This window comes from Astyanax mexicanus, chromosome 22 (assembly GCF_023375975.1).
Source record: "Astyanax mexicanus isolate ESR-SI-001 chromosome 22, AstMex3_surface, whole genome shotgun sequence".
NCBI classification, from domain to species: Eukaryota; Metazoa; Chordata; class Actinopteri; order Characiformes; family Acestrorhamphidae; genus Astyanax; species Astyanax mexicanus.
Window position 1 is genome coordinate 20,164,999 of NC_064429.1, and position 16,756 is coordinate 20,181,754.

The window sequence follows — 16,756 nt, forward strand, 5'->3', positions numbered from 1 at the left end:
CTTTACATTATTTTTTAAGTACCCTTACTGTGCACACATATAACTGAGCCATTCATTTAAACTGAAGCCATAGAAAAAAACAGAACTGAGAAAAAGGACAACTGGAGAGAAAAAAACACAAGTATTTCAGGAGATTACATCAGGTGAATAGCTAGCTAGGTGTAGCGTCAGACATGTAGCTAGCTACTGTGGGCAGCGTGGGCAGCCATTGATAACACACCCACCTACCCACTCACCCCTCTCTCTCTCTCTCACACACACACACACTCTTTCTTTCTTAAACACCACCCCATTCATATTTCTGAGCAGCAACAATTCTGTATTCATTGAGGGCGCGTTTCATTGAGAAACACTAATGAGCAGCGCCCTCAGCTCTGTCGGTAAGAGGATTTCCCGCCTTTAGACATAGGAGCAGATTAACAAAGCTAGAAAATTTTGCCTTTTTTTTCTGAGTGAGTGTGAGCGTGAGTGTGTAACCGAGGCTGTTTCCACTGCAGACGTGAAGAGAAAGGAGGGATGCAGCAGAGCCCATGCGCCTGTCTGTGAGTCTGAGTCTATGAGCTAAGGCGGGGAGAATGAAAGGATAGAGAAAGAGAAAGGAAGAGAGAGATACAGGTATGGTGTGTGTGTGTGTGTGAGTGTATGTGTGGTAGTTAGTAGCCTATACTGTACACGCTGAGAAAGCATAGCAACACACACACAGATACATCCATAGGCTACTGTAGGCGAGTCTAAAAGCTAGCTTAGCTGAATTTGCTGCCATATAAGCTGAATATATACACAACCTATTAACTGATGAGTGTGGTGCCCTTCACTGTTGTCTTCTTGAATGGTGAATAAAATATCTAAGCATTTTTATGTCCTTGTAAAGTTGCTATTTTTGGAGATTTTTTTAGTTATTTCTTTGGAGGGATACATTATATATAAACCTTAATATAGCTAAAAGGTGCTAGAGCACAGCTCTGATATGCCAATTCTCACAAAACCTCAGAAGAATCAATAGAAGTGAATTGGAATAAAATCTATTTCCAGTGAAAGTTAGAAATGTTTTTTTTTCAGGTTTGTCTTTGACTTAGACCATATATACAAACCAAAAAATACATCGAGGATGCCACAACACAGTTCTGATATATTGCTCACAAAACCCTTAGTAGAAGCAATAAAAATGTGTTTTAGTGTGTGTGTGTGGTAGTAAGTAGCCTATACTGTACACTATACTGAAGAAGCATAGCAACACACATTTATACATGTACAGGTTTAAAAGCTGGCTTAGCTGGACTTTAAGCCATATAAAAGCTATATTATCTAGGTTATGCTTTGGTTGATTTTTTAACGCTATTTGCGTTAATATTAACGCATTCAGTGCTTTTATCGCCGTTTATATCGTAAGGTTAAGCACGTGACTCGCCCAAAACACCGCTAAAACATCGCCGCGCTGACACCCCTCCCCTCAGCCCAGCCTAGCCTACCTTCCGACGGTTCCAGAGTTGACCCACATGCCAGTCCGCTGGTCGTCCGCTCCCTGCTTCTGTAAAAACCCGGGGTGAACACAAACACGGAGGAGGAGAGGGGCGGAAAGCTCACACTACTGCTGCTTAGATCCCCCAAGACTAGCTCAGCTCTCTCTATCTCGCCCCTCTATCTCACGATAATAAAGACGGAGGCATCTCAGCTCTGAGCCCCCAGAAGAGCAGCAGACCAGAAGTTTCTTCTGCTTCTGCACAGAAACTGCTCCCTCTGCACCTTCAGCTGTCTCTCCTCTACCTCCACACTCTGCTCCTCCAGCCTCACCTCGGCTCACACATGCCGCGGCTCAGCCTGTGTTTACTGACTGGTTTGGTAAAGCGTGTGTAAAACGGGGGGTCTCGTTTAGCTAACTGTTATTGTTTCCACAGCTGATTTCCCCAGCCTCCCGACACGCCCCTCCGTCCCTGCGTCACGGCGGCGGAGCTCCGCCTGCGTAATGACGCCACAAGCAGCGCAGCCAATCATGCGAGCGACTCCGCCCAGAAGGTTCCGCAAAGCCACGCCCCCGTCTCTCCGGAGAGTCTTGCGCCCCGTTAACTCTCGCAGTGCCGGAGCCAAGCCCAAACTGTATAAAACGATATAAAGCACTATTAAAACAGTGTGCTGGTTATTATTTTGAATTTACTGCTTTCAGAGCATTAGAAGCACATATTTATACATATTTTAAATTTGTGCTGCTATACTTTAAGAGATTGTTCTACATGTAGAGTTGCTATTTATAGGTATATGTTTGATTAAAATGAACATTGTTGTTTTATTTTATAAACTACAGACAACATTTCTAACGATTCCCAAATAAAAAATATTGTATTTTAGAGCATTTATGTGCAGAAGATAAGAAAGCTTTTAGACATGTCAGACCTGAAAACAAGTTCATGTTCATAAAGTTCAGAAATCAATATTTGGTGGAATAACCCTGGTTTTTAATCATAGTTTACACACTGCTTTTGGATAACTTTATGCCACTCCTGGTGATTCAAACAGTTCAGCTTGGTTTGATGGTTTGTGATTAAAAAAAAATTAAATTTTAAATTTTAAAAAATTAAAAATCTTTTATTGTTTTCCAGAGCAGTTTATGTATACTTTCAAATAAATAGTAATTTTTATTATAACAGTGTGATGGTTTTTATATTTAATGTAATGCTTTCAAAGCATTAGAAGCACATTGAAGCACATATTTATAATTTTAGCTACGATTTTACAGATTCTACATGTAGAATCACTATATGTGTATACATTTAAATAAATGTCAATAAATATTAATTTTGTTTTTTATTACAAGGAGTTTGCTCAAATTCAGCTTAAGGGACACTAAGGGTTTGTTTGGTGGGAACTGGGGGCCAACGCAGACTCCAACAAAAGTACCTCGTAATAAAATTTTATTATAACAGTGTGCAGGTTATTATTTTTAATTTAACTAAAGGTCCAACCTAGACATACATTCCCAGCATTATCTGCACTAGCAAAGTGTAATTTTGCTTGTTTTGGCCATACATTTTCATTTCGGTGCAGCCCTTTTTAAGACCTATTCTGTCCTATAATAGATATACACTTCTTGGGAAAAATGTATGCCTATAAAGCACAATCAGTGGCAACGATATGTGCCTATTTTAAGTAAGGATGCACAACAAACAAAATTTTGCCAACAAAATTATTTGACCGAAATCACTTTTAGTGTACAGCCAGATATATAAATGAAAAGACAATATAATCTATATCAATGTGCATTATAAAAAAATATTATATAGCACATATTTTGCTTAAAATCAGGTTAAAAATACTTTAATGGCAACTGGGGGACCAACCCAAACTCCAATCCTTAATATTATTTGTGAGTCCACCCACCTGCTACATCCTGGGCGTGGTCTGCATAAGCAAAGTTTAATTTAGCTGGGTTTCAGCCATTCATTTTCATTTGCATAACTCCAATTCTGGAAGGCCAATCCAGCAAAATTTGATAGGTGACTTACTCAAACCCCCTAAAACCCACTATGCCTGAAGAATAAATCATCAAACTGTGCAAAATGTGGAGGTTGGCCCTCCAGGACAAGAGTAATGATCCCTCTCTATAAGAAATCACAGAATTGGTGTATTTTAGACTGTTCTTGCTGCCTGGAGAAATTGCAAGTTGATTTAAACACAAACCATTAAACACAACCATAATTAAGAGGGAAAGAGATAAGGAGGCAAGATGAAGACACTTGTAAAACAGGGTCAGTTTGTTTTTAGCAGAGCAAAGTCTTAAAATAGGCCATGCTATTTGCCTGTCTGTGCTATTTATGCAGCAAGTGCAGATTAGGAACACTGCCCTCTACTGGTGTGCAGCGTAGAATACGCCCAAATTGAACTAAACTGAGGTCAAGATTTTCTCTGGTACAATACAACGTGCTGCAACAAACAGCATATGTGTAAATAAAAAGCATCAGTATACATAATATTAAAATAATTAATCATTTAAAAAGAAGTGTTCATGCTCAAAAGGTCCACTGTGAGGCAGCGTGTTCAAGGCATGAGATCATAGCTCACAGAGTAGCAGCAGTGTCCGTCCCCGGCCTGTTCCCACACTTCACTCAATGCAGCAGGCCTTTCTGCCGTCCATCAGAAGCCCAGCTGGATGCTAGCAGGCATGACAGTGCCAGTACAGCAGCGGGCCCTGAGAAAGTGATGCCCCCCTGGCCCTCTCTGGCGAGCCCAGAAAGGAAGGAGCGATGAAGGAGGGGGATCAGGACCACGGGGTCAGAAGAGGGAGTGCGAGTAAGCTCTGGGATTGAAATCCGTCTATAAAAAGCGAATCAGTGAGGTGGTATTTGCTTTAATATATGTCACAGTCTTTAAACTGGGCCATAGAGACGCGACAGGCAGAATGACAAATTGGTCTGCCAGCTGAGAACCGCAAGTCTGGACGAGCGAAGCCTGGGAAGCCTGGGAACTGTTAAGAGACGGCTCCTCCAGTGCTGGGCTGAGCTGGGTTGGGTTTGTTATTGTGCCATGATGTGGACATTAGGTCACGGACACACACACACACACACACACACAGACACAAAATTCCCCTTCCAAAGCATACTCTCACAAACACACCCCTCTGGTATCTGTTACATACACAAATCCCACCCCCACCAAGCCCTTCTCTCTCAGACACACACATGCGATACACACCAGCAGCCAATCCGCTATTCCAGGCTCCCCGGGCGCAGAAGGGGCAGGCAGGCTGATGGCAGAGTTGTTAGCTAATTCCAGTCTGACCCCTGCTGTGCACTCTGTGCAGCCTATCCTGATCCACTGACCCCAGACCAGCCAAAGATTGCAGCTATCTTAGCAGTGCCTCCTCCTACCCCAGTGGTCTGCAGGAGATTTTTGCAACCTCAACCTCATCCGTTTACTCATCAGTCAAGCAAAGGGATTTTCTTATCATTAACTGATATACTGATATTAAGAGTCTGTAATGATGAGTGGTTCTCTTATAATCTCACAGTGGTTCACACTCACAAACTGGACCAGATGCTGTGTTTATAGTTTCTATGCATTCTGGATTAGGTAGGCTGAGCAGCTCCAGTCTGATGTTATGATGTTCACCATTTGGAAAATGTATAGCAAAAAAAACACCCATTGGTACAACTGATGCATCTTTTGCGTTTTTGTGTAGCTAGGTTAATTGGCAAAAATAGATTAGAAATATTGAGTGGGCCTATAAAAAATGGGTGGATTTTTTTGCAGCTTATGCTTTGGAATGTAGCTACAGCCAATTTAAATTTTTCAGATAAATAGTGTGTTACTGTTCGTGTTTTTTACTAAGCATATTAAGTAAAAATCCACAGTGCAGGCAAGAAAAAGTAAAAAATGAACATCCCTGTTAAAGTCCTGAACAATTAACTGATTTCCCCTGATCATTTACGTTTTGGGAGCTACACTATATTACCAAAAGTATTTTAGACATCAATTATAAAAGGTTTAGCGCTTCTGGAAAGCTTTCCACAAGGTTTAGGAATGTGTTTATGGGAATGTTTGACCATTCATGCAACAGTACCTTTGTGAGGTGAGACACTGATGATAGACGAAAAGACCTGGTTCGCAGTGTTCACTCTAATTCATCCCAACAGTGTTCTGTTGCATCATAATATTATTAGAATGTTTCTCACGTAACATTCCCAGCTAGATGAATACTTACATTACAAAAATGTTAAAAGTAACCAGAATGTTTAAGAACAATAAACAAAAATATTATAAGACATCCATAATCTTAACAGAGAAGAACATTTCTAAGAATGTTTATTGTAATGTTTTACTAACCAAACCTAGTTAGCTGCTATTAAAATTTTACTTCACCCCGATTATACATTGGGGATAGATAGTAGCTACCTGCACAAAAAATACACCAAGATGCACGTTGTCTGCAATCTGATGTCCTACACTGCCGTCATTCAGTCACACCAACCAATACAAGTAGGTCAACCCTTTTCCTCTCACGTGTAGGAAGCAATTTGTGGAGCTCCAATTTAGCGGGATCATCTGAGGCAGGCACACACAGGTCCTGTAGCGTATCAGTGGGTCAGTGGACATGTGATAGGACTGGAATGATTCCGAGGTTAAGGTGTCATGCGTGCTCATTTTTAGTGTCACCGCAGGAAGAGAACAGTTTTAGCTTCACGATACTGAGAAATCTGCACACGTTCCAGAAGAACATACAGGAGACCAAGATACGGAGAAGAGGAAGCGGTTTTGTGATATTGTGGGCATGGTGCTGTCCATGTGAGCGGCTTGAGAGTGAGGGTGTGCTTGTTTTTGTGTGTATGGACAGGACATCCAAACTAGATAAGACTAAACAAAACAGCAAAGATAAACGAGGAAAGAGAGAAACGGGGAAAGCATGCAGGAAACGCCATCGGGAACAAACAAGAATCCAGGCAGCCGACAGTGGATAGGGAAGGGAAGGGGAGGAGGAAGCGGAGAAATATTTAGTAGAATTGCACCAAATATTTAGCAAACAAAAAGTAAAGATGAGTGCATAAACAAAACATTTTATACCTAAATTAGTCACTAATTTATTTTAGGTCAGCAGTTTCATACCTATTTAAGTTATTATCTGGCTACTTTTCAGCTGTAAGATACCAGCTGTACTGGGTTAGTATAGTACCTTTAGCTAAACTGGCTTAGCCTTAGCATCTGTTTGTTTACCAAATAGTCCTGCCGAAGTAAATGTATGAATAGAATAGTACTACTGAGTACATTGTTGATTAGAATACAGTAGCACTGCTAAGGTGCTAAATCTATGACTAAAGTTACACTGCTTATCTAAATGTATGGTTAAAAAAGTACTGCTGAGGTACACCGAATAATAAACATGCACTGCACATTGCTGAGGTACATTTATGATTAAAGTAGCACTGCTTATTTAAATGTATGGTTTAAATAGTAGTGCCAAGGTACATCTATCACTAAACTCTTACTGTAAAAGTACATATGAATAGAATAGCACTGCTGAAAAACATTTATGACTACAATTTTGTACTTCTGAGGTACGTTTTTGACAAGAAATGCACTGCTTGTGTAAATGTATGATTATAACAGCACTGCTGTGGGTAATGTGTGACTAACATTGCACTGCTGAGTTAGCTAGCTTGCTAAATGTGTGATTACAACAGCACTGCTGAAATAATATTATGGCTAGAATAGCAGTGCTGAGGTAAATGTATTGTGCTTTGTTGGTATGCCTGCTGGAATATTAAAAATGTACAATGGCCAATAAATATTTAAAATGGTAATTGTGTCATTTGACAAAATAGGCAATATAATGTAATCAATAGAGAAAAAAACTTTTAGTGCATCTCTAGTATTTAGCATGCAACACAGCAGAACAATGAGCGAAGGTCAGCAGTATGAGGGACAGCATAGTAGGATCTGCAAGGCTCTGGAACCAAGGTTGTCCATATAAAAGAAGGGAGAGACAGAGAGTCGGAGAGAGAAGAGAACAGAATGCGAGGTGAACTGAACTCAACTTGATTTTTCCACGGTTTTATTACAGCATTGCTAGGACAGTTTTATCAATGATCTATATCATGCTCTCCAAGTATGTCAGGACAATGTGTCCATGTTTTCCAACAGTGTACATGATCAACTTACTCTTCTGATTCAACTAAGCCTATCACAGCACGAAACATCAATAACTATGCTATAATAATAACCCCAAAACCTCCAAAAGGACAAGTGCCTTGCAGAGGAAGCTCAATGTAAATGTGATGGACTGGCCAAGTATTTAGCTTTCCAGCACAAAACTCAATTAAACACCTGTGGGGCATTCTGAGGCGGAAAGGTAGAGTTACAGACAGTGTTTTCAATGGACATGAAGCATAGATGTAGCAAACGGAGTTGCACGGCTTTGAACAGTGAACGCAGCACATACCGCACTCTTAGTGTGTAAACAGCATGGAGCAGCAGAGACAGCATTTGTTCATAGCAGTATATTATCTGGCTAATATATAATTTTAAACTGCACCTTATCTGCAGGTTAGCTCAATTAAAAAGTATATATTATAGCTAGATCGTATCGAGACCACAAGCAAAATCCCTTTTATTGTTTATGGGTAAAAAAAAATCACTCACCCCCACATCTTTAACAGCAGAGAAATCCACCCTAAATTACTTTACTTCAGCTGCCCCCAGTATTGGTGGAGTTTCTCTGTTCACACTTCCATGAAATGTCTTTAAGACATTTTAAACTCCATAATATGTTTTATTTATTAAGTCAGGTGTAAACATTCAAAGATTTTCTAAATCTCTAAATAGTACTATTTCTATTAATTTAACTGTGAGCCAATTGTTTTTCTCCATGCGTCATTAATATTATGTCACACAGCCCAGCAATGTGTGTGTGTGTGTGCGTGTGTTTGGATCATTATTTACCCTGAGCACTTGTCAGGGCTGGAGACCCATGTGCTGCTGAAATTGGTGTCAGTGCATGCAGTGAAGCAGTGGGGCAGATGTGTTGTGGAAAAGTGCCTTTGGCTTCGGTGATAAGAAACAGGTCCCCTAGAGTACTCGGTGCACACACACACACTTACAGATAACAGTAGCATCCAAAAAATCTCGCTCCCTTTCTAAACAATAGCCTTTAATTTTTCCCTGCTAATATTAGACCTTCACCTCTCTATCAGACCCGTTCCTCCACTCTCAGTCTCCAGTTCTTCTCCACATCTGGACTGATAAGACCCAGCTCCTCAGAGCAGCGCTGTGTAGAATGCATGCCTGCTGTTGCTCATGCAGCTTCGGCGGCCTCCCTGAGCCCCAGCGCTAATAAACCAGCTGAAGCGATGGAGCGCTGAGGGAATATGGAAGGCTGGAGGTGTAGCGGGGTCAGCAGATGCTTTGCATTCTTTAGTGGCATAAAGCTGCTCTGATGGAGATGGATTGAGCTAAGTGGAGCTTTGTGGATGGGTGGAAACATGGGTTCATCAGGGCCTTCTGAAGGCCTGAATTGATCCAAGTTCCACAGGCAGGTTTATTGCAGTATCAGTGTGTGTGGTGTGACTTGTGTTACTACAATGACTTTCAATTTCGGTACTGGAGCACACAGCTTGTCTATTCTCTGTTGAGAAATATTGCTAAGCTTCCATTGCTGTTAAACATGGTGGTGGGTTATGTTTTATAACCAATCAAATTCTCACAGCAATTCCTAACACCAAATTATTATTGTTAAGCTTTACCTAAATAGTAGAGACAGTTGCTGCGTACACTACCCTTGATTTTGAAAGAAACAGAAAATGAAAGAGCATGTCTCAACACTTTTTTCCATATTGTGCATTTGTTTCATAGTTGCCACACTCAATATATGAAAAGGTAAAAAAAAAACACCCACCACCATGTTAAACAGCAGAAAAATAATAATAACTTTTTACTGGACAGTAGAGACAGGTGTTGCAACCATCCCCTCGATTTCAGAGGAAACAATAAATGGATGAGCATGTGTCGCAACAATTGTGTCCATATAGCGCATTTGTTTTAAAGTTTTAACACTTTAATTTACCTTATTATTACATTAGGGTAATAAAAAATCACCCACCACCATGTTTAACAGCAGAGAAAGCCATCTAAATTACTTTTCCAAAGCTGGTAAAACATTTCTCTGTTTATACTTCTATTAAACGTTGTCTTTATAATATATTTGACACTATAATATGTTTTAAGAATAATAAGTCATATAAAGTCATATTAAGTCATATAAAAACTTAAAAAAAAAAAGTGTTATCAAGTGGCACCCCAGTTGAAAAGTGATGGGCAGTGGTAAAACAGAGCAAACAGGGAATTTGAGATGCTCATTAAGATCACTTTAGAGGTAGCATTATCACAGTCTCTACTCTCCTGATCTGATCCGAGGTCAGTTTACACACTAACGATTCATGTCAGACTCAAAATGAGGGAACAGACAAAGGCTGATCTCAGACCAGTCAACACAGGAACGTGCGCACATTAGATAATGTTCTCAGCAGGTTGTTCCCCAGAGGTTGAACTTGAGACTCTTTAAGCACAGCCAGCTAATGTGAAGAGGCTAATCTCATTAAGGCTTGACCCAGCTGCTCCAGCGCTAAGGCTTAATCACAGGACAAACGCTACGGCTGAGTACCTGAACATCTGATTTAGAGCTCTAACCTCTCCTCAGATAACAGCGGATTTGCTCAGGAAGGAGTGGTAGGGTTTTGCAGATGGCAGGGATCAGATCTGAAATTATGGCAAGGTACAGTATTGTTTGTTAATGGATTTAGCAATGATTTAAAGCATAACATTGCAATACATTATATATAATACGCCTTAAGCGTATGAGAAATGTAACTTTACACTCAGATGACTGACTGAAATTAATGTTAAATAATATATATTTTCCATACTGTGTAGGCCTAATGAGTAGGCTGTAAAACAAATGTAATTCAAGCTAATTTAAAATGATAAACTAACTCATTACAGTGCACTTTTCTGCAACTTGAGTGCTCAGAACTTACATTCTCACTCACTAACTCACTCACAGCAAACATGTGGAAGAAGGTTCTCCCTGAATATTTAATAATAATACACATCACCTTGCCATGAGCACGTTGGCCATGGCAGCGTTCACCCTCACTCAAAAGGTAGCACCTTACAACTTTGTCAGGTGTGGGTGACTTTAGGTCTATCCCTCAAAGTAACACTTCATGATCAATCTACATCCCATGACTTTTGGCATATTATTGTAGTTACGTCAGTTATGTCAGTGTAAGTAGGCACGCTTTTACGTATTAACGCTGCAAATAATGTCTGCAATATCTATCAAAAACAAGTGTACAACAAGGTCACTGAGGTCAAATACCATAACCAGGCGCTTACCAGAGCCAGTGCATTGTGGTTAAAAAAACACACATGACACTCAAGCTCTAAAAAAAGCACACCACAGGGTTACATGATGTAATTTCTGTCCTATTTTGCGCGCCATGTGACAGAAAGCTTGTCCAAACACCTGCACTGGATGCCTTCATGCTTTCCCAATTATTCCTAAGTACTGACGATATATATCCAAACCTGCCTGGTTTATGTGGCTGATTTAAGGTCAGTCTGCAGATCACCGGTTAGTTAAGTTAGGTCAGCTGAGGCAAGAAGAATCCTGACCCTGAATCAGCCTAAAAGAACAGCATTCTCTGTCTTGAGGCGCAGCCCAGGCTGCTTCAGCAGGCCATTACCACGCATTCGCACTTATGCACTACTTGTAGGAATGCTGGAATGTTCTTAACCTGTCAGAGCTGAGGATAGATCTTCAGCAAGCCCTCACACTCCTACGTGTAAACACTTCTATAATACTAGGATAACAAAATGAGAGCTTTGTAAACAAGCGAAGGGAAAAGAAATGAAATTATGAGTGGGCCATTTATAATCTACAGATCACTGTATAAAAGTTAAAAATAAATGTCCATGAGTCAGTCAGTTTAGTCAATGAAACTAGAGCCAGTTTAAGTGTGTTTTCACACCTGTATTTTTAAATTCAGATAAACTGAAGTCTAATTTATGTGGGCAGGTGTGAATACAATATTTCTACTCGGATGTGACCTGTCTAAAATAAACGTTATGATCTAACATTGATTCAACCTAACTATTAGGTATACTTTGCAAGTTTAAGTTTAAGTTACTTAAATCAGCTAATCTGTAGTTGTAGTTTATTCTGATAATTTACCTTAATTTACTTTTTTCAGATCATTACTACAGTGAACAAAGGTCATCTCTGATGTTGCTCCATGTTAAACTGCACTGAAATATGCATTAGTCCAGAGCACAGGACCTTCTTCCTGTATTTACTTTTTTTTATTTGTAGCTCCCGCCTCAGACAGATCTGACCAGTAAGAGGAGATTATTTTCACGTGGTTTGCTTTGATCTTGGATTTTCCCAAGTTAACAACCAGACGAAAACCAACTCCCAGACGAAACACAAAAACACTCCAAGCTTACAAACTCGTTATCTGATTTAGATCAGGGAAAACAAACTACAGGTGTGAAAACTCCCTAAAGGTCTCAGCATACTTCCTGCAGGAACAAAGACATTGCACAAAGACTTCCCTTCCTATCTTGCGCACAAAGCAACTGGGTGAACTCTGCATGTGAAGACACTTTGTGACTGGTTTTGTGATTAGCAATATTAGTTAGCTCAGGTACTTACTGTATGTACTGCACTGTTGAAAGTGGTATTATCAGGTTAGTGGGGTAAAAGTCTGTATTTTCTTGCCTCCATGAAGCTGGTTAGTCTTATACATTCTACAAATATGACTGCGGAAAAAAGAAACTGTGGGGGAAAAAACGTCTGGCCAAGCCAATGTTAACAAGAAAGTGGCTACAGCTAAGCTCTACATATGGAGCTTCAGCTCTAGTGGGAGGACGTGTTACTGCAGCTTTCTCTCACTTACCAGCCAGAACAGTAAGATGCCCAGTGCTATTGAAATCCCCAAAAATGATGCATATTATAGCAAAAAAAACATCCACTAACGAGGAGCTGATTGATCCTTCCATTTCTTCTATATCTTACTAATATAAACAGAAATGTACAAATGGAAGAACAACCCTCAGGATTATTTTTTTAGTCACGTGACACATCTGCTAAGACACCAGTATATCATACATATCTCAATTTCCATTCCATAAAAACTCCACAGCGTCCTTTGAGTATAAACTCACAAAAACAATGAACACATCTCACTCCTCACCTTCGCACAAAGCATCCTGTATTCTTGTTTTATGTAAAGAAAAAAAAAACAGCGTCCAGAGACAGGCAGGGTGTGGGGAGGGTGCAGCGGGAGGGCCGGGACTGCACAAACAGGCAGATCAAATACAAGAAACTGCCAAGCTAAACACCCCCGGAGCTCAGGTACACGGCAAGCCGGAATCAGGCAGTCCACGTCTGGGGGGGTGCAACAGGGTAGTCGATTCATACAGCCCTGCTTTTATTCAGGCCTGTGTGCACCATAGAACCAGTGTGAGAGAGAGATGCACACATAGGGGTGGGAATATGACAGCATATTCTGTATCATAAGAAGCTTTTTATAGTGACCAATTATACGTCCAGATGTTTGTGGATACCCATTGTAATTAATGCATTCAGATACCTTAAAGTGGCAGTCTGTATTATTTTGTTTTTGAAAAGACAATGCAGAAGCATTTCTTGGTGGACAAGGGAAAAATATTGTGTTTTATGGTACTAGTTTTCTGGAACAACCATCCCTGCTAAACCTAATATATTCATTCTGAAAACTGGGGTGTTGTGTCGCTTTTCCATGGGAGTTCTTCTGGCCATGTCACATGTCTTTACATACTTACATCACATGTACAGCTTCTAAAAGAAGATCCGGCTCAGTTTTACTGAACGCAAGCGGCTGGTGGAGCATTGGAGACTTCAGAAGGGGAATCTCAGAGACAGTAGCTCATTCACTTATAGTAAAAACAAAGTGTGTAGTTAAAGTGAAATTTCTGACTGAGCGTTCTCTCTCTCTCTCTCTCTCTCTCTCTCTCTCTGACTGAACGTAACATGGAATCAGGTTTATCCGCTCTGAAAGGACACCCATAAATCACACACGAACCATGCCCAGTGCCAACAGGTTAGAGCTCTTGAGCAGAGGAACTATTCTGTTCTCTGGAATGATGGTACTCCATCTAATGCCTGAGACTGAATGAGTTTGAGATAAGGCCTGGTGGGGATAATCCAACATCCTGAGCTCATTTTTGCTGCTCTTGTCACTGCATGCAATCAAATCCTGACAGCAATGCCTAATAGCAAAGCCTTTTAGAAAGCTTTCTTCCCTGGGCAATGGGGACAGTTACTCCAAAAGCAACATAAGCAAGATAAACTATTTGTAACACTATGGATTTCAGGCAAAGAAATAAAGGCAGATGTCCAACCACTTTTGCCCACATATTGTATCATGATTTCACATTTCTGCCAAATTTCCCACACATCATTCTTTCACAAAGACAACAGTGTAAGCCAGCTGTATATCTGGGATGCTCTCAAAGGCCTTTGGTTTTTATATCAAACATTTCGTCACATTTGTGGTCTCTCATGATTGGTTAAATATGTGGTTAGTAATGTTTGTTAGCTCAGCTACTCACTGTATGGGCTAAAAGATGCACTGCTAAGGGCGGTATTATCTGGTTAGTGGGGATAAAAGTCTGAATTTACTTTCCTCCATGAAGTGTGTTAGTCTAATACATTCTACAAACATGTCTGGCAGAATTTGTGAAACAAACTGGCAAAGCCAAGCCTAATAAGTGAGTTAGGCTTGGAGTTAGGCTTGGAGCTCCAGCTCTAGCAGTTGGATGTGTTGCTGCAGCTTTGTGTGACTGACCAGCCAGAACAGTGAAATGGACAATGCTGTTGGATTCCTTAACTCCAGAATATGAACTGATTGGCTCTCAGGATCAGAGGATCACTAAATAAAAATTTTAGCAAAAAAACATACATCCTATATCGATACAAGCAATGAAAGAGCAGGTGTCTCAATACTTCTGCCCACATAATGTACGGTGATTTCATATTTCTGCCAAATTGCCCACACATCATTCTTTCACAAAGACAACAGTGTAAGCCAGCTGTATCACTGGGATGCTCACACAGGCCTTTCTAGACTCTGGAGAAAAGAGAAGGAGGCCACTGTTTGACTCGGGGTCTTGCTTTTTCAGTCAAATTCTTCTCTGTGTTGATCTCTTTCTCTCTCTCTCTCTCGTTCTGTCTGTTCCACTCTCTCGCTCTCCCTCCCTCTCCCTCTCTCGCTCTGTCTCTGTGCACGTCTGACTCCGTCTCTCTTGGGATAGGGGCTTTCAGTGCAAACAGGAAGGGGCTTTGTTGGGATGACTGTGGAGTGTTGACTGGGTGATGCTGTAACTGCTTTGGTATGCATCTCCATACACTGTTTAAAAATGTGGAGGAGAAACACGCACAATAGGAATAGACTGCCAAACATCAGGCCTGCCATGCATGCATGTATGTATGTATGTATGTCTGTTGCTGTGGTGTAATACCAGCTGATTTTACATTGTGTTTTTACTTTGTTTTATCATAAATAACTGTAACATTATCTGGAATATTTAATGGTGCATTTACCTCCATAAAAAGTGTCTTCCTTCAGAAAAAATAAGGTTACGGGGCAATTACAATATACAGCAGTTTTTTAAAGTATTACTGTTCACACATGTGAAATACGTTTGCATGAGCATGCTATACATATACAGGCAGATAATACAATATAAAAAAGACATTAACACACCATATAGAAGAAAGAGGAAGAAAACTGAGAGGTATAATCCCAAATTATACACTATATACTGTATAATGTACTATCCAAATCATACAATTACGGCTTGTAAAGCTAAACAGCATATTTAATGTAATAGAACAAAATACAATATAACATAATTTACATGTATTGTAAGATTGTTGGGCTTTTTGTTCAATTATATCACAATACGGGAAACAAAAAAAAAAAAGGGTTTTTTTTTTAATATTCAGGCATGTATGGACAGCCTAACCCTACACACAAAATAAAATGCAGACCCACACAAATACACATCTCTTGCCAGTGTCCTGCAGAACATTTCAAGCGTCAAATCCAAAAAGCAATGGAAAAATCTATACTGATGTTAGCTGATGTTATGCCTGTGCTGACATTAGCCACCTCACACTGTGACTGTGTCATGCATATCACACTGACGACGGTTTATCAATGATGGAAATGGCCAGAACATCAAAATCTCAATGACATACTTTATGTTCTCTGATGAAAAATAGTTTGAAAGCGTTTGAAGTAGTGCCCCAAAATGAAACTGCACTATATTGTACTTTGCATTAACAACTACTTGTTATGAATGATGTTGAGCTTTTTTTAATGGATAATTCGAAACATTAAAGGGCCCATAGAATACACAACTGTATATAGTTTGAGCATAGCTGAATAATGAGAGTTCTGCTTATGGAGGTAATACACAGTGAAGATGTATTCAACAGGTGCTAGGCTAAAAGCTTACCTTGGGTACTAACCAGTATGCCAGTAGTGTAACCTTATCTCCGGACGCTGCCATCACTTTACTGATCATGACTTTACATTAAGAATGCGGTGCCCGGAGATTAGGTTACGCCTCGGGTTGTAAACAGTGTTTTTAATATCTTCTTGTGCACTTTTAAAGTTCTTAATGCCTTGTTTTAAATGTCAGGGCTCTCCAGATTTTACCAATGAGGTGTGGGGCTACTTTGAGCCTGGATAACGGTGTAAAAAGAGAATTATCTGCAGGGGCAAGTGGATGCAAAAAGCACAAAATTGCTATATCTCGGAAAGCTGCGGGAGAGCAGGGGTGGGCTATTCAACAAAGGTTAGTACTTCTTATCATGTTTTACTACACCAAATGACAAGTTTTGAGGGCATTTAACATTCCTTAAATCACATTGCCAAATGTGTACTAGGAATTTGCATAGAAGGCAGTACCACCCACAGTGCAGAGTGCAGAATGGTCCATGTAAACAGAAAAGATCTGGCATTTGCTTTCATAGGATCAAGGAAACACTTGTTCTTGTCCCGTGACTTTTGCCATTTGACAGTCTACAGGGAATTGAGTTGCCAGAGTGGCATGATACTTAATACGTAATTTTTTTATGAGCCGACCACATAAAGGAACGCTGATTGTTGTGTGATGAGTCAAAATAACAGAATTATAAACTGACCTCAGTAAAACAGTAAATGGG

General features: G+C 40.1%; 1 protein-coding gene across 2 annotated transcripts in view; it reads right to left on the bottom strand.

Moving 5' to 3' along the window:
* The window catches only part of rhobtb4 (Rho related BTB domain containing 4), an 87,994-nt gene that overhangs the window by 59,736 nt on the left and 11,502 nt on the right, over positions 1-16,756 (bottom strand). Inside the window, exon 1 of one of the 2 annotated variants that reach the window (XM_007258315.4) lies at positions 1,470-2,767. The exons of the other annotated variant lie outside the window; for it this stretch is intronic. Within the exon in view, the coding sequence (XP_007258377.3) occupies positions 1,470-1,498 (29 nt within the window). The 5' untranslated portion in view covers positions 1,499-2,767. Of the gene's footprint in view, positions 1-1,469; positions 2,768-16,756 lie in introns of those variants that run through there. 2 annotated transcript variants of the gene reach the window in all.